The 25,593-nt window shown below is 43.5% G+C and overlaps 1 protein-coding gene across 2 annotated transcripts in view; it reads left to right on the top strand.

The window, feature by feature from the left end:
• LOC308303844 (glutamate dehydrogenase, mitochondrial) overlaps nucleotides 1-25,031 on the top strand; it is a 37,081-nt gene extending 12,050 nt beyond the window's left edge. The window contains exons 2-13 of one of the 2 annotated variants that reach the window (XM_080748341.1): nucleotides 3,907-3,987; nucleotides 4,417-4,472; nucleotides 5,041-5,104; nucleotides 10,392-10,486; nucleotides 11,764-11,943; nucleotides 17,307-17,444; nucleotides 18,090-18,227; nucleotides 18,722-18,802; nucleotides 19,640-19,763; nucleotides 21,986-22,077; nucleotides 22,258-22,320; nucleotides 23,095-25,031. In XM_080748341.1, the coding sequence (XP_080604467.1) occupies nucleotides 3,907-3,987; nucleotides 4,417-4,472; nucleotides 5,041-5,104; nucleotides 10,392-10,486; nucleotides 11,764-11,943; nucleotides 17,307-17,444; nucleotides 18,090-18,227; nucleotides 18,722-18,802; nucleotides 19,640-19,763; nucleotides 21,986-22,077; nucleotides 22,258-22,320; nucleotides 23,095-23,214 (1,232 nt within the window). In that variant the 3' untranslated portion in view covers nucleotides 23,215-25,031. Of the gene's footprint in view, nucleotides 1-3,906; nucleotides 3,988-4,416; nucleotides 4,473-5,040; nucleotides 5,105-10,391; nucleotides 10,487-11,763; nucleotides 11,944-17,306; nucleotides 17,445-18,089; nucleotides 18,228-18,721; nucleotides 18,803-19,639; nucleotides 19,764-21,101; nucleotides 21,140-21,985; nucleotides 22,078-22,257; nucleotides 22,321-23,094 lie in introns of those variants that run through there. The other variant, XM_080748342.1, reaches the window with a different exon arrangement.
• Nucleotides 25,032-25,593: the final 562 nt, after the last annotated feature.

Genomic DNA, 25,593 nt, shown 5'->3' with positions numbered 1-25,593 from the left:
TGTTGCTATGTACAGTATATAGCAACATATCATTTTCTTTGCAATTTTTTGAATGCATATTTGAAGTTTTTCTTGTTTTAGAATTGGCCTCAGTCCTAAACAGGTTAAAACCGGAGGCAGATGTTACAAGTGCCGCCAAAAAAAGCAGTTCTTTCAAGATTAGATTTAGATTCGCTATTCAAAAATAGCAGCTGTACAATCGTGCCGTGCTGCAAGCTTGGTATATCTTCTTTCTTTGAATAGCCAACCCGCTAAGATCCAAAATTACACAGATGCTTTCCCGTTTTTTTACTTTATTCGTTTTTATTCGTTTATTTAGACAGTACCAGTACCAGTTCACGAACACAGAGATATTGACATGTTGCACAAGAACATATACACATGATCTCAGTCAGTGTAAACCAGCCAGAGTTAGCTACGGATTCGGATTTCCATCCGTAGTCCTCAGGACATAAAACTAAAAATCACACCCGTGTGAACTGAGCGGTGGTTTCTAGATCTATGAATTCTGTCACCCCCCCCCCCCCCCGCCCACCCCCGTGTGTGTGTGTGTGTGTGTGTGTGTGTGCGTGCGTGTGTGTGTGTGTGCCTGGCCTGGCCTGGCCTGAAAACAGCGCCCCTCCCTTAACATGTGTGGTCATAAAAGGTACTACACCAGGCTTGAGGCTACATACAGACCCACCCACATACATACATACATACATACATACATACAAACAAACATACCTACACACACGGCCACGCTATGGAGACGGTGTGACCACCACTCAAAAAACAAAACAAGACAAAACAAGAAAACAAGAACAAGGTGCTTGGTGCGACAAACCCAGCAACCACCACGTCAAGACTTGGTTGTTTGTAATGTTAGTTGAAATATGAGCATATAAGGTTATATTCTGGGACATGTCTAACTAGTTATGATATGTTATCTGGCCTAGAATATCACCTGATTTCAACCAACACAAGTCCATATGACGTCCTGGTAATGACGTCAAGATCATCCCCATATGGGCAGTGATCTGGCCCCAATCGGGATGTCACCGATTGGTCCAGGTCCTGACGTGCTTGCTGGGAAGTGCCTAGTGCAAGAGTCATGGAAGTTACAAACAACACTGAAAAGACTAACCTGAAAGATGAATTCACTAAAAAAAAAGCTGCTCTTTACATACTTGTAAGTGATTACCTGTACATGTTTGTGAGTGTTTTAACCACTGCTTCAACTGCCCTTTGAAAGCACCATATGTGGGGACCTCTCTAATTGCAGCAGGGAGGTGGTTCCAGTATTGACATTGCATTTATGGAGATGACTAGTCTTTTGCTGAACAGCATAAACACTGTTTTCTTCACATTCAACATTAGGCAAGCATTGCCTGGCCAGGCGTTTACCCTGTCAAGTGCGCTAGTTTGACTCTCAGAAACCTGCTCAGTGGTCTTGCCATGGACAGTGATCACTGCGTCATTGGCATACATTTGTACATTGCAATCTGTACACACATCTGGTAGATCATTGATATATAAGGAAAACAATAGAGGGCCTAAAATGGATCCCTGTGGGACTCCCTCTGGATTATCAAGATACGGGGACTTGACACCTTTTATCACCACACACTGTTTACAGTTTGATAAATTAGATTTTAACCAAAGAATTGAATTTATGGAGAAGTTGAAGTGTGATAGTTTTGTGAGGAGGACGTGGTGAGTGTGCGGACCCCCCATTTGAAAATATTCTTTGCAAAGGGATCTCCATACAAGATTTGTGTTTTTAAAATGTATATATAAAAAAAATGTTTCATATTTTTTCTCCAAGCTGAGTTTGTAGATTGGCTATTTTCAAATAGCTGATGTATTTAGGGTTAAAAGTGGTTAAAAGATGATATTATCAACTAATTTTGCTTGGGACCCCCGTCCCCCACATGAACCCCCTTTAACTGGCAAATAGTTTGTGCTCAGATTAGATGTGTGGTGGTGGTGGTGTGATGATTGGCTCATTGTCTCTCCGCCCCTCATGGAGCCCTATGTTGACCGTGACCATGACTTCCTGAAGCAATGTGGCCTCTGAACTGTTAGTGCTGAAGAACACAGCATCACGTTTTTATGGCCCAATCCCATCTTTCAACATGACTCTGATCTGCTGAGAGACGCTGCTCTTTGTCCTGGCTATTGATTTGCTTGGAGTGTTGCAGTAGTGTAACAGTTTGCCTTAATAGTTAGACCGGGGTCTTCAACGTTTTCAGGCCAAGGAAGGACCCCTTAGTTGAGACGAGAGAGAGATGAAGCAGGGACCCCCACAACTTTTTCATAGATTCCATATAGTTTTATCGTTTGAAAGCACAATCATCCGTGTATTTTGGATTCATGTCAATTTGTGTTTTCAGATATTTAACCACTTGAACTGTCAATACTTAATAAACTTCACCTTTCACTCTGTAATTAGTCATTCCTTTTTCCCCTCTACACCAAAGCTCTTTGCCAAAAATAGCCGATCTACAAGCTCAGCGCGAGGCGTTGTGAGCTTGTAGATCTGCTATTTTTGGCTAAAGTTCTCAGAATAAGGACACTAGGGTTCAAGTGGTTAATATAAAAAATGAGAAAAAAGTTTCTATCACACAAAGATTTGGAGGACCCCCTATAGTAACTCTGTGGACCCCCTAGGGGTCCCGGGCCCCCTTTTGAAGACCCTTGAGTTAGACTAATAGTTGCCTCTTTACTACCTTTCTTTGTCACATTTTGTTTGTGACAGTATAGAAGAGATTATTGCGACCGTAGGTCGCATTTACTATCAAAAGCTCCACCGGCTGTCCGTGCGTCAGTCACACGTCACACTTTTGCCCTGCTCATATCTCCGCAACCGTTGCCCCGATCCATGCCAGATTTTGCACACACACTCCTTGCCTGCCAAACTACAACCTCCAAGGACCCCCGGAGCTCCAGGGACGACCCCCAGGTGTAAAAAATGACCAAATGTGCAAAAATGACCAAATGACCACCCCAACGGGGCTGCTCACGGGGAATTCCCGGGGACCACCGACTCCTGGTGCTCCAGAACGGATGCAAAAGTGGTGGCGCCCCCAGTGGAGGACCCCCTGCCACTGCAGCGCACATAAAATGCCGTAACTTGGGCTAGGAGCGACCGGGAGAGCCGGGGCCGGTACCTATTCGTCCGCCTCGGCGGCGCGGAGACCCCACCCCTCATTTCTCACATGGCCCTCTTCTAGCGCCACCATGAGGCAGATTCTTGCAAAACACATTTTTGGACACTGCTCCTACAACTTTGCCCCTAAAATCACTCAAATCGGTACACAGTATGTCTACACTCATGTCATCAACATGGATCTGTCCCATATAGCGCCACCTTTAGGCCGATTTTTGAAAGCACATTTTTGGACACTGCTCCTCCAATTTTTCCCCTATTATCACGAAACTCGCTACACAGTATGTCTACACTCATGTCATCAACATGGATCCCTCCACATTTTTTGGGGACACTGCTCCCTACTCTTTGTGTATACATGTGACCTACGGTCGCTTATCTCCCGATTAGGGAGTCTTACTGGTATATTGATTGATTGATTGATTGAAGTACAGTTTCATGACCGTACAGTTCACTGGTAGAAGGTCAACTGAAAGGAGATCCTAGTAAACTTTACAGCTTACTTACACAGGATCCCTTTATTTATCTATAACACTGAAAGGCATTGAAAGACTGTGTGTTTGGTTTTGGTTGCATTTACGGGGTGGGGGGGTTGTGGTATATGATCTGATACAGTATGTGACAGAGGTGCTCAGCTGACATCACAGTTAGGTGGACAACCCACACAGCTTGAGCTGCCAAGATGATGCCCGTTGTTGTTGTTGTTGACTGACCTGACCTGACCTGTGTGTGGTGTTGTTGTTGTTTTTATCCAGGTATCCGTTACAGTAATGATGTGTCGGTGGATGAGGTGAAAGCCCTGGCATCTCTGATGACCTACAAATGTGCCGTTGTTGGTGAGTACCAGAGCGTATCGTTTACAGAATCTTTTTCCCTCATCTCTTTGTTTAGTTGTCCCTGATGGAATATCTCTGTGTTTCTCAAACTTTCAAATGTCAAGGTCTCCCCTTAACTCTGACAATGTATAAATGGAACCCTAACCCTAACCCTTGGTTCCATTTGTACACTGTCAGAGTTAAAGACTTGTATGGGTCAATTTAGACCCCCTAAAGGAACCCACAGAGTCCCTGGAATCCACTTTGAGAAACACTTTCATATCTACTGTATCTAAGAGCAGTGGAGTTTCAATCCTCTGCACACCAGTTAATATGTTTGTGTCTACGCATGAGCTTAACAAAATGAGTTGGTGTCGTGATCTGTACATGTTGTGTTTGTGCGTGTGTGATCCTAATCCCCACTGTATTCTCCCTTCCCCCCCCCCACAGATGTGCCGTTTGGAGGGGCCAAAGCCGGAGTCAAGATCAACCCCAAGAATTACTCTGTAAGTCTTAACCATCCTCCCCCCCACACGCACGCACACATGCCACAGGCAAGTGATTCCATGTCATTCTATTTCTTTGAATTGATGACCTAGAAACGCTGCTGTTTTCAAGTTTAGACACATTACCGTAGCAGACACATGGCTGGCAGTTCAGTTCAGTTCCCCCTGGTGCACTCTGCCCAACCCACATGATGAAATGCAAGTGGTTACACCCTGGGGGTCCCCAGGGGTCCCTAGATGACAGTAAAGTGATAATTTAATACATAAAAGAATAGAAATTTGTTAGATAAAAGACCATTACTGCATCAAAAGTAATCAACATAATATACTATAAGAACTGGTCAAACATTGGTCAAATTGTCAAATAATAATAAGAAAGAGGCAACATTTTTCACAATATTTATGTGTGGAACTGAGTCGGGGGTCTCCAGTTCAAATATGACCAATATTGTAGAAAATACTTGATGCAAGGATCTGAAGGCCTTTGTATTGGTCATCTACAGTATGTGAGCTATTTACATTTTAGCCAGCAGGGTTTATCAAGCACATGTCTTCACTGTGTTCTCAGGATAATGAGCTGGAGAAAATCACAAGGAGGTTCACTATTGAGCTGGCCAAGAAGGGATTCATTGGTGAGTGACTATGCACACGCACACACACATGGACGCACACACACACGCACACACATCCCCGGGCTACGGGGAGGGTCCTGAAAGTGCGTCACTGGTTATCGGTTATCGCTGCAAGCTACTCAATGTTTTTAGAATCCACTGGCTGCAAAAAAACTGTCGGCCGCACACAAAAAGAGCTTATCAGCCGGCAGCCATAGTTTGATGTGACTGTGACCTAAGGGTCTATTCCTGACCCTAACCGCTACATGAATCTTTTTCTAATAAACCTCTCTGTAAAAAACCTTTTATTCCATAGAACAACCATTTTTCATGTAAGAACCAGGAAAATGGCCCTCACAACACTTCTCAAATTCCTCTATACTTGTAGGGACATTTGGTAATAATAATGAATAATAATAACGAATACCTACTCCTCCCGCGGGGGAAATTCAGATATCGCAGCCCAACCCAGCTGCTTTTTTTTATCAGCTGTAACCCAGCTGAACTCAACCCAGTGATGCCCACAAGGAGCGCAAGGGGGAAGGGGAGCAGTGGTAGCTGGAGTGGGGAATCGTACCTGCGACCTCTGGGGCCTCCGGAGTCCTAGGTGTGGACACTAACCACTCAGCCACCACTGCTCTGGTACCCCACTAGTATAGTAAAACACACACACACACACACACACACACACACACACACACACACACACACACACACACACACACACACACACACACACACACACACGCACACTAACAGAGTGTATCATGTGTGTAAAAGCTTGCATCATTTGCTCCCCCATATAGTGTATACTGTACAGCCAGTCTGTTCTCCTTGTACAGTACTGTATATATGTGGGTTAATGGTTGTATTGTGTTGAACCCAAACACAGACGGACACAGAGCCATGCCAGTCTGAGAGCATGGACACCAACAATGGTTGTTTAGAGACGGCTCCGCATGTGGAAGCCACCGGCATTCTGTCTTCATTCTCTCTCCACGCCACTATTTATAGACCCCGGACGGAGGAACAGCAGTGCCCTCTTGACTTCCTCTACCACTCTGTCTGTCTGTGTGTAGTCTCGCGTAGCCAGACAACTATTCCACAATCTCTGAATGCTATATAGAGTCTGGAACAGCAGCTCCCTAACGGCGAGTAATGGAAACGAGCATTACTGTTCAAGAAAATGTATTTTAAAATGTCATTTCTGCTAAGCAGCAAGCTAAACATGCTTATATGATTTTTATTTATATAATGATAAATGTGTGCGTCGTGAGATGGAAACGGAAGTGACGAGGAGGCTTCACTTCTGCTTTATCTCGCACTCATCGTTTCTATTTCCCTTTACCAGACTGTATGCCGGGAGCATTTGGCCAAATCGCGGAGGCAACAGTCTGGCCACGCGAGACTAGTCTGTGTGTGTCCCATTGAGGAATTCACATTTCCTTAAGTCCCAATTCAATTCGATTCAATTCAATTCAATTCAATTCAATTCAATTGGCTTTATTGCCATGAGAAAACACAGGTTAACACTGCCAAAGCATACAGTACAATCAAAACAAAATAATGTACGTACAATTGAAGGGAATGATGTGTTCTCAGAGCTGTGAGGCAAATCTAACTTATAAACCATAAACCTGCCTTTCACTCTCTCTGTCTTAATCAATCATTTTTTGGAGCCGTGTGCAAAGCACATGAGCTCCCAGTAAGTGGCTTTCGTTTTTTGTCTCGTCCATACTGCTCTGGTCTCGTCTAGTGGGAAAAGATTGTGTCGTTCAGTTCGAACAGGATCTGCGCATGCGCGACTTTACCGCGCGCACACACCGATTGCGCACACACACACACACACGCACACACACACACACACACACACGTGCGCAGTGAGTGCAGCCTCTGTGTCGTGTGTCGGCAAGCGCATCACTCACTCTCCCCAAGCCTGCACTTAAACGTGCGATTAACGCAGTGATGTTGGAGCCTCGGTAAGAGACTGCTAGCAGCAGTGTGAGATGCTGCTAGCAGCAGGGCTAGTAGTATGAGACCCCATAACTCTATGTATGAGACAGACAAAACAGCAGAGATTTTTGTAGCAGACAACCACAATCAAAACTACAATATTACCGCTGACGGCGTCGCACGCAGTAAATACCGAAGCGTTGAAACGGCACATTATCGTAGACAGCGCGAGCCCCATGACACACACCCTACCAAGAACATCAGCGCTCCAACTTGTACACGACTAACACGAGCACATAGTAGCCTACGTCCTCCAATTAGTAATCACAGTGTCTCTACAGTTAACATCATAACATACCGTAACAGCTAGTTTATCTGCGTTCTGTTCAGTTCAGAACTCCATCCTATGGGTGGCACTCTAGCGTCACAGAACACCCCTGAGTTGCACTGTACTTGAGTTATTTTTCCATACGCCAACTCTCTTCACCAAAAATAGCCGATCTACAAGCTCTTGTAGCATCTTGTAGTGAGCTTGTAAATCTGCTACTTTTGGTGAATATCCCCTTAGAATAGGGATGCTGGGGTTTAGTGATTGAATGCCAAGTATAAACGTTTATTTTAAATCTGTCCTAATGAAATATAAGGGAGCCAAGATTTAAGGGAGCCTCCGCACACTCAAGTGTGCAAAATCATGTTCTTTATTTTCAGTTAAATAAAGTGCAAGCTTTTGGTCATATACCTTCTTCAGGCATGCAGCACCTCGATGAGCGGTGGTCCTTTCACTATTAATCTGTCCTAATGGAAGCAGATATTTTTGTTATGTTTGTTAGGCCTATTATGGACAGTATTTGTTATTTCAAAAATAGTAAATATGCTGCATTTGCATAAAGCAAGTATTTGTCTACTCCCATGTTGATATGAGTAGTAATATCTGTTTAACTCATTCCCTGCCAGGCCCGATAGTCCCGAGATTATTCCAATGTCTTTCCCCGCCAGGCCCGATAGTCCCGAGAATTAAAAAAAAAATCAAAAAAAAAAAATCAAAAAAATTTGACCCCAAAAAATGGAGTAGGCATGATAGCAATCGCGAAATTGCATGTTTAAACCCCATAGCAACCCCATCTTTCAAGCATGGCAGCCATTTTGGCAGCCATCTTTGTTAAACATAGTGGCTGTTATCTCATGAATGCCTGAACGGATTTCCATTCGGATTTTTTTGTTTGAAAGCTGTGAGCAATGTGGACACACGTGGTGCATTATCTAGGCATGGGTGTGCATGATCCGTGCACACCCAATTACATGGAAGTCTATGGAGACGAATGGCAGGTGGGAGTACGGAGGTATGTTAAAATGGCGGTCAATGTGTTAAGGTAGATTTATAACAGATACGAAATATGCGATTAATTTGCGATTACTCGCGCGATTAACTACGAACAATCATGCGATTAATCTGATTAAATATTTTAATCGACTGACAGCTCTAACTAGACCACATAATTTATAGATCTAGAAAACATAGAATTTATAGTTCTAGAACACATAGAATTCATAGATCTAGAACACATAGAATCAAAAACGTAGATCTGGAACTGCTCAAATTCACGGCTCCACTTCGAACCAAGGTTTGATTTTTTAACTGTCTTACAACAACAACTACCCTCTTTTTTTACATTACTATTAATTATTTTACTGTGTGCTTCTGTTATTGGAGCTGGTGGGTCCCCAGACATGTGGGGTGGGGGGTGGGGGGTATGTGGGGGGGGGGCTGCAGGTCATGTGTATTTATGACACAACGAATACACAACCTGGAATTTACACCCCCGCCCCGGGACGGGACTCACGTGAACCTCACAGACATCTGTTGACGCTTGCTGACTTGTACACAGTAAAAACCTCCACACAGAGGTCACTAATAGAGATGTTATTTTTGTCCCACCAGTTAATCTGTTGTCCATTAATATTAGGCTTATTTGTATGCTCCCTGAGTTACAATTTTTTTCCCCACCAGTTAATCTGTTGTCCATTAATATTAGGCTTATTTGTACGCTCCCCGAGTTACAAATTAACACATGCGCCAGAGACTTTGGGCCAGTGTGTCTGGCTGCCAGATATTGTTCTAATCTGCTTCTCAATTGCGCATGCAGACTCAGCCAGCATTTTGCTACATGTTGCCACCAGTCACAACACTACATACTGTATATACTGTATATGGGTGCATTATGTACACTGCATACAGTACTATTATGTGATAATACCTCTCAGTCTAAGCCAAGGGGTTAAGAAACAGTTCCACCGATGGATAACAAAAATGTATATGTTAGAAACCTCTCAAGCTTTGTTTTATCTTTGTTTTATTTGACATGTATGTGAAAATAAGTGTAAAATACATTTGAATTCTGTCAGTAGGAAATGTCAATCAATCTAGTCTATTTTATGCCTGTTATTTTATGTGACATAAATACAGTACATGGCACTGACCCGTGCGTGACAAGAAAGTCCGCTCCTCCACCACCACAGATGGCTGGCCCAAAATAAGCCTCCTTTCTAGGGGTCATCGTCATGCTGGCTTGTGGTGGACATTTTTGCAAAAATGCCACTTTTGCCACGGACATGCATAATGAGCGAACAATAATTATTACCAGAAACACATAAAGAGATAACAGGTCTGTAATTGTGAGAGTGTTCAAATGTGACCCAGCATAGCAGAGGGGCAGTCATTTCGGAAAGCACAGCTTTAGACCAGCCCTGAAATTACTTAAGAAATTAATTACTAAAATGTGATAAAGCCACAAAAGCATTTCATAAATATCAGGCTACATTTCACTTAAACGCCAGAGCTTAACTCTGCATGTTAATAAGACTTTTTTAAATTAATGTGAAGAGAAACCTCACATTTTGCAGGTTACATTTCATCTAAAAGGCTGAATTTCTCAGATCTAGTATTTCTGCATGGCATAACTCTATAAGCCATATCTACAAAACTGTTGGGTCAATCTTCACAACCAATATAACATTTTGTAGCTATGATTCGATGAAAAAAAAAAAAATGAAAAAAATTTCAATGACTAGCCCTCAGCTGTGTTCGGACACAAATGGTTCCATTTGTATTTGTACACTCTCAGAGTTAAGGGGGTCCTCACAAATAAAACATTTGAGAACCACTGGTACCAGCTAGACTCCTAATATGCCATAGCGTCATAGTCAATCAGTGACATACATATTCTGAAGAAAACCTGAAGACTTGTACAAAAAGTAAAATCTAAACGTTGCCACGGACAAGGCCAATTCTTTGCCACGGAGTCTGTGTACGGTGCATGTTGATGACCCCTGCTCCTTTCTCCCTCCCCTCACCCAGGACCCGGCATCGACGTCCCGGCTCCGGACATGAGCACAGGAGAGAGGGAGATGTCCTGGATCGCCGACACATACGCCAACACCATCGCACACACAGTGAGCCAACCACGCACGCACGCACGCTAGCACGCACGCACGCACGCACGCACACACACACACCTTTTGTTCATGGTGACGCGTGTCCTGTGTCCACATCTGTTAGGAGCCTATCAGTTAATCATTCTCCTATCAAAAGCAGTCAAACAGGGCTTATTTGGCCACATCCAGGGCGATGTTGATTCAGCGTGTGTGTTGGTCATAGATTAGAATAGAGATTCATGTTGTGGTGCACTGTACCATAAGTTACCATGTAGAGATTCTCAACCGGAGGCCGCAAGGGTGGGCAAGTTGTCAAAACACTAAGATTTTAATGTTAATATGTCATTAATATTAAAAGTGATACCCATTAAATAATAACTTAAAGTATGCTATCACACGGCTAGTTTTAGAATGATTAGCAGACTTTCCTCCGAGGTGGAAAGCCTGGTGACACAAGGTTACTGGATTAGAGACTGGTCCGGAGGCCTCTGTGGTCACACACACACACACACGCGTCGCACGCACGCACGCACACACGCGTCGCACGCACGCACGCACGCACGCACGCACGCACGCACGCACGCACGCACGCACGCACGCACGCACGCACGCACGCACGCACACACACACACACACACACACACACACACACACACACACACCCCTCATTCTCTCACTCCCCCTTCCCTGGTATTCCATCTGTCCTCTTATCTGGCCATGGTGTGTGTGTAGTGTAGGCATGCTCGTTTTAGCCAACAAACCTAAGCACGACGGTGGGGGGGGTCGGGGGGGGGGGGGGGGGCTATTAATGTATCCATAGGAGATGAAAGGGAAAGGAGCGCTTGTTTTCGGTGATGACGACGGAGGCGCGCGAGTGGCAGCGAGCGAGACGGCGTGTCGAGCTGTCGAAGGTCACATGAGCCCGACTCTGCGCCGTTAGAAGTTGTGGGCCAGGATAGTAATAGGATCTTTGTCCCCCCGACTTTCGGCACCTCTGCGCGGTCCAAGTGAACACGGAGCACTTCCTTAGGAAGCCTCCATACCTCCTTTCTCCCTCCTTGCCCACCGGCCCCCACCGTTGTGCTCAGGTCCGTTAGCAAATGCCAGGTCGCGTAGTGTAGTGGGTGACACATTCCTGCCCCACGTATCCTAACACACAGCATTCTGGGAAGTGTAGTTCGGTCTGTTTGCCTTCAAGAGTTGTGAAATCTCTGAACTCTCTCTTCTGTGTGTGTGTGTGTGTGTGTGTGTGTGTGTGTGTGTGTGTGTGTGTGTGTGTTTGTGTTTGTGTGCAGGACATCAACGCCCACGCGTGCGTGACAGGGAAGCCCATCAGCCAGGGCGGCATCCACGGCCGTATCTCGGCCACGGGTCGCGGAGTGTTCCACGGCATCGAGAACTTCATCAACGAGGCCTCGTACATGAGCATGGTGGGCCTCAACCCCGGCTTCCAGGACAAGACCTTCGTCATTCAGGTACGCACGGTCAAAAATGTGGGCGACAAAGTGGCTCAGGAGGTAGAGCGGTGGCCGCTTGGGCATCGGATCGCTGTTCCTGGTTCGATCCCCAGCTCCTCCTCCTAGCTTTGTGTTGAAGTACCCTTGAGCTGAACCTGTTAAAGGTGTATTCAGTGATAATGAAAGTTGCCGGGGGTCATCTTGCTCCTTACTGGCCTTACAGCGTGGAAATGTTTAGTTTTGTATAGATTTTTTACACCATTATAATGTTCTTGTTTTGATCATTAGACCCAATCACTGAATATTGCTAGGCCTACGTCTCCAGCTTCAGGATATGTATGATAGTTATTTACTATGAGACTGTGGCATTTTATGAGTTCAGTAGTTTACAATCTAGGCATTTAGCTGACGTTCTTAATTCAGAGCGACTCTGGTTCTCAAAACTTTTATTTTGACCATCTTAACTAAACATCATAACATATCTACGGCCACACTCTACCCTGATTGGTCGAGGACTGGCTGAAAACCAAATCTAGCTATGCTCGTAACACGGGCCATGGTGGAAGTCCTTATATGGTCAGCACACATTCTAGTGAGGAGAATGTACCAATTGTATTTTTATTTGAATGAAATACAATCACTGAATATACCTTTAAATGCTCCTGAGGAGCAGCTTGGTGCCTTGCATGGTTTCCTCTGCCCTCCATGTGTGAATGTAATAATGGGTGAATTTAAATTGTAAAGAGCTGTGGATAAAGCGTGGTGAATGCACCGTTTATAAATAGCTATGCTAGAGAAGATGAAGTGATCAAACAGTACTGAGCTGCCCCCTGGGGACAGTTGCTGTGTCTGCTCAAATTTTATTATTAACCTATTAACCTGTAAGGTGATGGATTGTGACATCGTTCGTGTGGCCCTGCTGCTGCTGCGTTTCGCCATCTGCCGTGTTTTTCTTTTTGTCTTGTTTATTTTGTTTTGTTTTGTGTAGTAATGTTTTGTCTTTTTCTTGGGGTTGTTGTTGTTACATCTGTACATTTTGTGAAAATTTAAACTTTGACACTTTAATACTTGTTGAAAAGAAAAAAAAGGAAAATCTTTAATAAACAGATATATATACAAAAAAGTAGAGTAGTAGTAAAGTAAAGTACATACGGTTATTGTGTACATACAATAATGTGTAGATAAACCCTCCGCCCACACAAGTTCACACATAAACCCAATCACGCACACATAAGTAAGTCTTCCTGAGCCATGAGGCCCGTAGGATAGGAGCCTATCTCCTGTTTCTGTAGTGTGAGGCAGCTTGATGTACAGTACATGTTACACCCCCTGGACAAGACGCTAGTATGTCACAGGTACTGACCCCCAGTCCAGCCGGGTCATACCGAGTCTTTGGTATGACCCGGCCGGGGATTGAACCCTGACCCCCCAGTCTCAGGGTGGACACTTTTACCACAAGGTCACATCACACATGCAGACAAAAAATTCTAACACACAGATACTGAAATTGCTGAAATATTTTGCCCAATAATGTGTTGGACATCATCAGGCGTACACTTCTGCATTTCAGAATACAAAGAAAATGTATGGTATTTCCCCCCCAGCTATAATATATACAGTATGCAATCTCCTCACATCAGAAAAATGGGATTTATGTTCAGAATGTCCTTGTAATTGGCGTGTCACCATTGCGATGTTAGCGCAACTGAGGCGACACATGGGAGCACTCTCCAGTAACATTCAGGCCTGATTGATTCTACAACAGCCGATCTTCAAGATCACCGCAACGTCGCTGCACGACGTGGCGTGAGCTTGCAGATCAGCTATTTTCAGTGCGCGTCACAGACATGAAACGGAGCACCCGACTTGCTGTGGGGTAGAAATCCTCGTGCCTTTGGGGTTATAAAGCCTCATTTGTCCAAAACTGTTATTTTTCAGGATTCAAATGTGGGACACAGTAGTATGATGAAGTAGGGCGTTAATATATGAAAAACATTAAAATATGGAAATAAGGGGTTTCTGTTTGACGGCACAGACATGCTCTGCTGCACAAACATGGACTAACACAATTCAATTCAGTTTATTGCCATGAGAAAAACATATGTTTACATTGCCAAAACAAGTGTCAAAATATAATGAAAACTGTTGAAACGTATATAGTATACTATACAGTTGGAGGGGGTACAGCATTGTGTAAACAGAGCTAATTGTGTCGTTATATACTGTACATGTTACAGGGTATAATAATAATAATGATGAATTGCATTTTTATAGCGCTTTTCCAAGTGCTCAAAGAAATGGCAGCAATCTTTTGCAGTCGCTTTGGAACAAATCAAAGCTTTCTCAAAACGATTTAAATAGCATACAAAAAGCCTCAGATTTAAAATGTGTTCAAAGGAAGCAACTCTGTTTATATACAGTATGTGCAGCAGGTCGAGAGGTCACAGTGGTTTGTAGTCCTTAGGGTGGTTGTATTCCATTCTCTAGCCTTCTTTTATCGCAACAGTTCTCACACACATGCACGCACGCACACTCTCTCTCACTGTCAGATTGAAGTCTTCATTAGTGAAGACCTTTATTGTGACGCAGGACGTTTCATTCACAATCCCGAAATCCCCCCACTGAGGTCACTCAGCCTGCCCCCACGGTCCTGGGTTATATTATGTTTTAATCTGGGTTACGCTGCTGCTGACTCCTTCTGCAGACCACTGACATCTTAGCACATTTTCCAACAAATAACGCTTCCAGTTTTTGGGAATTTTAATTGACGATTAGTTGTCAAATGATTACGATTAACGATTTTATTTATGTGAATACATATGAATACAAAAGTTATTTCTGTTTGCCTTTTTAGGCTTTGTAATAAAACAAATGCAAAGAAATTATTTACACATTTAATAATTCAGAAATAACTGATCCACAAGCTTACAACGCGTCACAAGTGATGCGTTGTAAGCTTGCAGATTAGCTATTTCTGCTTTTTTAATATAAATAATTGAAAATGTATGAACATTTTTCAACATGGAAACGATTATGACGATTATGCAAAAATGATTGCGATTCTCTCAAATAATCGCAATTAGACGATTATGTAATAATTGTTACAGGCCTACTGCTGTTGGATCTCATCTCACCGGGGTCAGTGAGTTCTTTCTCTCTCCCTCCCTCTCGGATGAGTCAGCTCTCTGTCTGGCACTAGCAGTGGTGGGAAAAGCACTCAAATGTTTTTACTTGGTTTAGTAAAAGTCTCAATACTGCAATATAGAAATACTCTGTTACAGGTAAAAGTCCAGAATTCTAATTTCTAGAATTCTAATTTACTTGAGTAAGAGTACAAAAGTATTGTCATCAAAATGTACTTAAAGTAACAAAGGTAAAAGTAGTCGTTAGGCAGAATGTCTGCATAATCTGCTGTTTGTTTAAGTGTGTTACTGTACTGTGTTCTCTGTACAGGACGCTGTAACAAGGCAGTGTCCAAAAAACACAATACATTCTGCTTGACTTAACCCATTTAGGCCTACAATTATTGAATGCTTTAACTATTGAAAAATAGCAGATCTACAAGCTCACAGCGCGGCACCGAGTGCCGCGCTGCGAGCTTGTAGATCTGCTATTTTTGAAAAATCGTGAAAATGTGTGCAAATTTTTCAATATATATTTTTCAAAGCAGACTTTTGTAACTCAAATCTCTGCTTCTGGGGGGTCCCTGGAACAACATATTTTGAGATAAGGGTCTGCGGCCGAAAAAATGAGATTTTGGGGGTCCTTGACATGAAAAAGTTTGAGAACAGCTGATTTAGAGGAAGGATTTAGAAGTCGGGTCAAAGATCGGGTCAAAGATATTCAAAGACTTGCACCCATTTTCACGATTTTTCAAAAATAGCAGATCTACAAGCTCGCAGCGCGGCACTCGGTGCCGCGCTGTGACCTTGTATATCTGCTATTTTTCAATAGTTAAAGCATAAACTAATGGTTAAAGTGGTTCAAATTTAACGCGACTCGGGCGCGTTCCAGGTATTTGAGAGTTAATGACTCGGCTGACTCAGCAAGTTCATGACATCCAAGCGGAAATAAACCTTCCCCTTTCCACAGAGAGAGAGAGAGTCAAAGAGCAGTTCTCTTTAGAATTCTCTGTTCTATTTATCGCAAGCACGCACACACACACTCTTCCTTGCCCTTGGCTTTGTTCTTGACCTCTTTCTTGGAAGGCAATCTATAATTATTGCTTTCTTTTTCACACATGGTACTGTAATATTCCCTCTACTAGCGTAAAGTGATACCGTGACGGATTTATTGTTAAACATCTGCATTACTTAATTTACAAGAAGTCTACACAATTTGAGAACGTAGAAGAATTCTTATTTAGATCAACGTTTTTCCTGTTATCTTTGATATAGCATCAATACAGCATGGAATTGTGGACAAATCAGATGACAAAAAATATATATATTAAAATTGTTGGGTTTGAGAGGTTAAATGTCATCAAATGGTGAATAAATAATAGACCTTGATATGAAAAGTATTGAAAACCACTGTTTTAAAGCGCAAAGGGACTAGATGGATAATAGATCAATGAAAACAGATGGGAGGTCCTCACAAGCATAGAAGTACTATTCCTGGCATGTGTTGGTGGATTATGTTGAGGCGTGATTAGTTTTCCTTGGAGGGTCAGTGGATAATGTTTAATGATGGCTGGGTGAGACTCAGACCAGAGGATCGCTGCAGCAGTGGAGGTTTCACATGAATAGCCTTATAGATGTAATAACTCAAGTTAGCCACAGGATGGCACCAGAGTTGCACTCTTCATTAACATTAACACACTGTAGATGTTATAACTTATACTGGTTACAGGATGGCACCAGAGCACCCCTATTGTGTTCGACACCCTTTTGCCAGGAACCATTGTGACCTTATATGAAATTGGCCATTTATTATAACATGTTAAAAGAATAAAGAATTTGGAAAATGTTATGAAGTAATGTAATGTAATATAAAGTATACCTGATTTGAACACGCATGGTACATCATTATCAGACTTAAATGTACCCAACTAATAAGGCATATTTATATTTGGCTTATTAGCCAGGGAGACCATTTTCCAAATATATATATATATATATATATATATATATATATATTTTTTTTTTTTTTACATTTTGGAAAATAAAAGCCATTTTGCTCTCTCTTCCCGTGGTGCAAATAGACTTTGCTGACCTGAGCCTTGGTCAGGCTTTTGTGTGACGCTGTAGTAATGTAATACTGATCGAGTACGGCTGGATTGAAAAAACACAAAGTTAAAAGTGGTTTCTGCTCGACAGCAATGTGATGAATGTTTACTAAAAGACAAAAACCCTCCAACCCTTTGTCGCCCCCTCCTGCAGGGCTTCGGTAACGTGGGTCTCCATTCCATGAGGTACCTGCACAGGTCCGGCGCCAAGTGTGTGGGCGTGGGCGAGATCGACGGCAACATCTACAACCCAGAGGGCATCGACCCCAAGCAGCTGGAGGACTACAAACTGGTAGGACTACAAACATGGAGGAGGAAGAACCCCCTGTCTCTTCTCCACAATCTCTCGTCTGTCTCAACTAGGGCTGTCACGATATGACATTTTACATGACGATTAATTGTCACTCAAATAATTGCGATTAACGATTTAATTGTGTTTTTGTCGTTGATAATTACATTTCTGTTTGGCTTTTAGGCTTTGAAGTTGCACATGGCAGATATGATACATAACCTAAATATACAAAGAAATTATGGACATATTTGACAACTTTCTACTTAAAAAATAACATTGATAGTGGAAATAGCCGATCTACAAGCTCACAACGCGTCGCGATGCAGATCTGCTATTTCCACTATTTTTTACTTTAAAAAAATATGTATATGAAACATTTTCAACATTCACGATTATGACGATTATGAAAAATAATCGCGATTATGTAAAATAATTGCGATTAGACGATTATGTAATAATTGTGACAGCCCTAGTCTCAACCCTCCTCACTCCGTTCATACACGACTCTCTTTTCCTGTGTGTGTGTGTGTGTGTGTGTGTGTGTGTGTGTGTGTGTGTGTGTGTGTGTGTGTGTGTGTGTGTGTGTGTGTGTGTGTGTGTGTGTGTGTGTGTGTGTGTGTGTGTGTGTGTGTGTGTGGTGTGCAGGAACACGGGACCATCGTGGGCTTCCCCGGGGCCAAGCCGTACGAGGGCAGCATCCTGGAGGCTGACTGTCACATCCTGGTCCCTGCCGCCGGGGAGAAGCAGCTCAGACGAGACAACGCTCCCAGAGTCAAGGCCAAGGTAGATGATGAACCCCATACCTGGCATTCAGAAGAACACAAGTCCACATAACAGCATTGCTGTAAAACATTGTTGGTCGGGACCCAATTGAGGAGTCGCAGACAGATTATTATGGGTCCCTTAGTTTTTTAATTATTATTATTCAAAGTATTTTTCAAAAAACATTTTTTTCAGTAATTTCATGAATAAATCATTTGTGACCCACCCCCCTTATATAGCTGTGGGTCACCTGACCACGGTAACGTATTGAGCAGAAGTAGTTTTAATACCAATCTGTGAATGATTACTATTGTGGGTATCCCATCACATTGACGTACAAGTTTAAAGCCATGTTAAGCATCTTTTTAGTACTCTACATTGTCCCAGAAAGAGTTGCATCAGTGAGAGCTCGGAAATAGGGGTGTGTAACATTTGATTGGAACAAATCAATTAAATTAATTTGTATTGATTTTTAGGGGGGAAGAAATGTTTTACATGTGCCGTTTTCGTTCCAGATCATTGCTGAGGGTGCCAACGGTCCCACCACGCCCAGCGCTGACAAGATCTTCCTGGAGAACAATGTCATGGTCATCCCTGTAAGAACACACACACGCACGCACGCACGCACGCGCGCACGCACGCGCGAGCCACAACAATCCCTATCAGCCCAGTCGCGTGACTGTGTGATCTGTGCATGGACCAGGCTTTCCAAGATAAGCATTCTATGTACCAACCATTACTTAGAATCATAACAGGCTTTGGGTACAGATGTAGATTCAATACTCATATTTGGAAGCCTGGGCCATGTACATAAATAAACAATAGGTGGCATGACAAAGAGCAAGGCCAAACAACTCGCTAAATATTGCTGTTTCAGCAGTTATAGGCAGATTGTCTGTGTGGAGGAGAAGGTGCTTTGTGTATCCCTAAGTGTACATGAACTATCAACCCTGTTAAATGTGTTTCCCTGTAAATTAATTGTAATTTGTGGATTCAAATAGAGCAGGGGTTTTCAAACTTCATTGACTCAGGTCACCCCTGTAAATAACCTTTTCATCCACGGCACCCCTGAATTACACTGTTAATTGTTCCAATGTTTCCATCAGAACTGACTGAAAATAACTTTATACTTGACGTTTAACCACTTGAACCCCCTATTCTGGGGGGAAGGTTCACCAAAAATAGCCGATCTATCTTTGATCTGCTATTTTTGGTGGAGAGAGTTGGCCGTAGATGGAAACATGACTCATCAAGTACAGTGCAAATCAGGTCTGTTTTACTAAGCATAGTGAAGTGATATTGATGAATTCCAAATATTATCAAATGATTCTCCGGCACCCCTGGACTGACATCACGGCACCCTAAGGTGCCACTGCACCCACTTTGGGATACCCTGGAATAGAGAACTAAAATGGGTGTTTTTCCCCTTCCAGGACATGTACCTGAACGCTGGTGGTGTCACGGTGTCCTACTTTGAGTGGCTGAAGAACCTGAACCACGTCAGCTACGGACGTCTGACCTTCAAGTACGAGAGAGACTCCAACTACCATCTCCTCAGTGAGTACTGGACACCAACCAACAAGTACAACCTGATATATAAATAATAGAGATGTTACCGATCAATCGGCAATGGATCGGATCGGGCCGATCAAAGCATGATCGGCGATAATCGGTGGTTTAGATCAAAAGGTAAATTCACCGATCCGATCGGATCGGTGCATCTGATCAACCAGCCGTTCAGTATGCCCACTTGAGGCCATTTTGGGGTATTGATTTCCACAGTGCTGAAGGAATAATTAATTACTGCTATGATAATAAATACATAGTAATGCTGGTAAATAACTATAAGGCAAATATATAAATGAATTCATGAGTGAATGAATGAAATAAAGTTAAAACATTAACATTTAGAAAATATAAATAATAACTTGATCGGATCGGTGATTGATCGGGATCGGGTGATCAAACTTTTGTGATCGGTGCTCGGTGATCGGTTCCAAAAAACCTGATCGGACCATCCCTAATAAATAACAAGGCGCAAGTTGGCACCTCTATGACCACATACTAGTGTCTGTATCGGAACAACTGTACCACAGTAAGCCCACAAAGTGGCGATACTGTAACTTTCACAGGTACAATCCACAGGTAGGTCCATGTGGAAGGGTCCAACTTCACACCGTGGTGTGGAAGCTCTTCATAAAGCTGGTGGTCAACAGTAAGCATGTTTAGGAGTTTCGATGCGAGCAACAGTCATTCACACTGACACCGTTGTCACCTTGGGGTATCTGTTGGGGATGATTGATTGATTGAATAGTTTATTAAACAGAAGAAGTGTAAAATAGCACGAGTACAGTCAAAACGCAAGGATTACACACAAAAAGGCTTGTTTCCATTGGGGATGATGGGCACAAAGCACGATGGTGGACATTTTGAAGATGCGTATTTTTGGACCACAGCCTGGTAGATAGATGATAGGTAGATACCTTTATTATCCCATGGGGTACATTCAGTAGAGGGAGAGGTTGAAAATGTAGACCTGCTAAAAAACTTGCGCCAGCTGGGGCTTCACACATGAAAAAAAGGCAAAAACACTATTCGACAGAGATTGTTAGTCGACTAAGACCCATTTCGATCGATTAGTCGACTAATCGACTAATGAAGGTCAGCCCTAGTACATGCACATGCCTTAATGTAAATTCAACTGTGTAACCTACGTTTAGAGCGTGCATGGACAGCTCTTTTGTTCCCCCATAAACCTCTCTGTCTCTTCTGTATCTTGTCTCTTCTAGTGTCCGTGCAGGAGAGTTTGTAAACCTCTCTGTCTGTGTCTGGTCTCTTCTAGTGTCCATGCAGGAGAGTTTGTAAACCTCTCTGTCTGTATCTTGTCTCTTCTAGTGTCTGTGCAGGAGAGTTTGTAAACCTCTCTGTCTCTGTCTGTGTCTGGTCTCTTCTAGTGTCTGTGCAGGAGAGTTTGTAAACCTCACTGTCTCTGTCTGTATCTTGTCTCTTCTAGTGTCTGTGCAGGAGAGTTTGTAAACCTCACTGTCTCTGTCTGTGTCTGGTCTCTTCTAGTGTCCGTGCAGGAGAGTTTGTAAACCTCACTGTCTCTGTCTGTGTCTGGTCTCTTCTAGTGTCTGTGCAGGAGAGTTTGTAAACCTCACTGTCTCTGTCTGTATCTTGTCTCTTCCAGTGTCCGTGCAGGAGAGTTTGTAAACCTCACTGTCTCTGTCTGTGTCTGGTCTCTTGTAGTGTCTGTGCAGGAGAGTTTGTAAACCTCACTGTCTCTGTCTGTGTCTGGTCTCTTGTAGTGTCTGTGCAGGAGAGTTTGTAAACCTCACTGTCTCTGTCTGTGTCTGGTGTCTTCTAGTGTCTGTGCAGGAGAGTTTGTAAACCTCACTGTCTCTGTCTGTATCTTGTCTCTTCTAGTGTCTGTGCAGGAGAGTTTGTAAACCTCTCTGTCTCTTCTGTGTCTTGTCTCTTCTAGTGTCTGTGCAGGAGAGTTTGTAAACCTCACTGTCTCTGTCTGTGTCTGGTCTCTTCTAGTGTCTGTGCAGGAGAGTTTGTAAACCTCACTGTCTCTGTCTGTGTCTGGTCTCTTCTAGTGTCTGTGCAGGAGAGTTTGTAAACCTCACTGTCTCTGTCTGTGTCTGGTCTCTTCTAGTGTCTGTGCAGGAGAGTTTGTAAACCTCACTGTCTCTGTCTGTGTCTGGTCTCTTCTAGTGTCTGTGCAGGAGAGTTTGTAAACCTCACTGTCTCTGTCTGTGTCTGGTCTCTTCTAGTGTCTGTGCAGGAGAGTTTGGAGAGGAAGTTTGGTAAGCAGGGAGGACCCATTCCTGTCGTCCCCACTGCTGATTTCCAGGCCAGAGTTGCTGTGAGTAAACGGACGGACAGTAGCGAACTCGAAAAATATTACCTTTTCCTCGATGAGCAGAAATGTTGTAGCTTTCTTATTTTGCACCTGATGCACTAAACTCATGAGCATCTTTAAACATAATAAAAACATAAATGCACTCAAAACCAACACTTATTGTGTTTTCTCCTATTCGTCCAGGGTGCTTCTGAAAAGGACATTGTGCACTCCGGACTGGCCTACACCATGGAGAGGTCTGCCAGGGTAAGTAGTGTACTGTATGCACGTCTGTGTGCAAGGCCGACGGGCAAGCGGTCTCTAGAGAAAACGGCAAAGTCCCGTTGTGTTCTCACATTTTATTCGGAGGAGGCACAACAGTGATTAACACATCTGGTGCCAACCCCGAGTTTCCCGAGTTTGAAAAGGTACTACCGCTGTGCCAACCCCGAGTTTCCCGAGTTTGGGCCGTTTTTGAAAAAAACATTTTTTGGACCTCCAGAAATGTATTAGGCATGATCGCGATCGCGAAATTGCATGTTTAACCCCCATACCAACCCATTCTTTCAAACATGGCAGCCATGTTTGTTTACATCTGAAGAAAACATAATCATGAATGCCTGAACGGATTTCCAAGCGGATTTTTTTGTTTGAAAGCTGTGAACAGTGTGCACACACGTGGTACATCATCTAGGCATGGGCGTGCACTTTTTACACAATTGCGCAATTACATGGAAGTCTCTGGTAACCATGGCAACGTGGGACATTGAAGAGAAAAAATCATAGCAACATAAGTGTTAAAAACGCTGTAGTGTGCATGCCAAGTGGCTAGGTGGCACTGTGACGCACTGGCAGAGTGTTTTTCAGCTTCCTTTCTAATTCTATTAAATCATAAAGGCACATGAAAAACATGCCCTGTTAGGATGGTATTAGTTTACTTTGTTTGCACCTTTTGACATTTTCTCATTAAATGCAAGGGTGGATTAACCACATTTCTGTGCATGTTCTCTCTCTCTCTCTCCTCTCTCTCTTCCCTTGCAGCAAATCATGCGCACGGCCAGCAAGTACAACCTGGGCCTGGACCTGCGAACGGCCGCCTACGTCAACGCCATCGAGAAGGTCTTCAAGGTGTACAACGAGGCCGGGCTGACCTTCACATAAACAGCCAGTCAGCCACCTCCCCTCACCCATACCCCAACGAAAAGAAAACAACACCTTCCCCACTGATGGTTCCTCCTTGCCCCCCGTGCCCTTGCCCGTCGTAGGTCCCCTGATCAGAACATATCGCCGTTTACATTAGTGTTTCTCAAACTTTTACATTTCAGGGTCTCCCCTTAACTCTGACAGTGTCCATTTGTACACTGTCAGAGTTACAGCCGTGTATGGGTCAATTTAGACCCCTCTAAAGGAACCCACAGAGTCCCTAGAATCCACTTTGAGAACCACTGCGTTAGAGACTCTCCCACTGCTCTTCTTTGGGCTGAATCGTCTCTCTGCGTCTCACACATACGTGCACACATACATTACATACATAATGCACGCACACTGCTGGGGCGTTGTGTAGCTTAGCCTGGTATTTGTTCTGTAGCCTCTGTGATCTCTCTGCTGTTGCCATATGAGTTTTCTCTGTATTTGAAGAAGTGTTGCTGGGGTCTGCGTCTGTCTGACGGGGGCAGAGAGCCACGTTGATCAGGCACACTGAAAGACCTCTGTTGTTTTACCCAATCCCCCATAGAGTAGTGAAGTCCTGACGTCAAAGCCATGCCCCTCCTCCTGTTTCAAAAATCCCAATGATTATTATTTTTTCTTTTAAATCATCACAGAAAACAAAAATTAAATGAGTCCAGGCATTGTACTCGTTATGTTTGCCAAGCATAAACTGACTCGGGAAGTATTATCCAAAGAGGCGAAGTACAAGCACGCATACAAATCGCAGACTATATCAAATACTGTATAACTAAATATCATAAACGATACAGTGCCACTGCCACCACCTTCCTGACAGAATGCTCAGACTTTTTTTGGAGCACAGTTCTTCAGTTTGTATATTTTTAAAATGTCAATGGGATTTTAGATTTTTGGTGTGATTGTGACGTCAGACATTGGTTCCTGTAGCCAGCCGTCCAGCCTCCCCCAAACCCCTCCCCCACCCCCCATCAGCACTGAAGATGCCTTATGTCGGGCTGCAGCTCCCCTCTAGAAGCAAAACGCCCAGTTGACTCTTCTCTAAATGAAAAAAAGGGAATTAGATAGGAGTAAAAGTTAGTACTAATTTTTAATTTATTACTCTCTTCTTTGTCTCACATAATAATATCGAGGTTAGTGGTGGTGATGTTGGTATGGCTCTGTCAGATTTTGAGCTTAGTCGAACCACGCGAACCCCACGAGTCTAAGTACTCTAACTCTGGTGCGATCGTTTCGGGGCAAAATAGCCCCCCAAAAAACGATAAACGTCTATTTTTAGCAGAAGATATTTAATGTAGAGCAAAAACAAGAAAAGACACTAATATAGAGCCCTGAGGTACTCCAGGGGTTGAGGGCGTGGTCACGCCGCACTTTTATTCTACCTATGAGGGCGGATTCCGCCAATGCATTTCAATGGGAATGGAGCGTCCATTCCCATTGTAATGCAGTGGCCTTAGTGGTGAAGTCTCTTAAGGTTCAGGCTTCCAGATTTGAGGTAAACTTTTACCATTCACCTGAACCTCCTGCTCTGGCTATAAGCTCCATCTCACCCTCCACAACCTCTCTTAACCCTCCCTCCCTCCTCCCCCCCAAAAACATCCTGAAGCCCCTCTCGTTGACCCCACAGAGAGGGACACACTGTGACTGCCGTCCTCCATGTTTGTCATGCCGTCCCGAGTGGGAATAATACGTAGCTTTGGAAAGGGGGAAGAAAAAAATAAAATGAAAAATTTGTATTGCCTTTTTGTTTTTTTGTTGTTGTTGTTGAAACCCAATAAAAACCTGCAACAATACCATCCTCTTTAGTTCTACTTATTAAAAACGGCGCTTTTGCTGGCATGTGTTTTATGTTATGTTGCACACACCATACACAGAACATAAGTTAACTAGAAATGCACTCTGTCAAGGTGCCAACTTGCTTCTTACACACAAGTAGGCCTACAAGTAGAGCACAATCATCAATGTATTTTGGATTCATGTCAATGTTTTCATCAATACTTGACCTTTCACTCTGTACTTAGTCTCTGTACTTAGTCTGCTCTTTTCCCCCTCTACACCAAAGCTTTTTGACAAAAATAGCCGATCTACAAGCTCACAACGCTTCGCGGCCCCTATTGAAGACCCCTGGTCTAATTACAGCATGGCATCTACGTGGATTTCTTCCATCATGGTGGTGATGTCATATTGATGACGTCACTCTTGCCCCAAATATGGGCAAGAGTGACGGCTGCCCGCCTGCGCACATGGGTGTTGTCAGTAGGGGTGGGCGATATGGAAAAATCAAACCTCGGTTCGAAGTGAAGCGGTGGACAGATAAAACCTCCATTCTGAATGTATTTGGAGAGCTGGTATGAC

This window comes from Nannobrachium achirus (assembly GCF_963921795.1).
Source record: "Nannobrachium achirus genome assembly, chromosome: 18".
NCBI classification, from domain to species: Eukaryota; Metazoa; Chordata; class Actinopteri; order Myctophiformes; family Myctophidae; genus Nannobrachium; species Nannobrachium achirus.
Note: the sequence above shows the minus strand (reverse complement) of the source record. Positions and strands in the feature narration are given on the sequence as shown.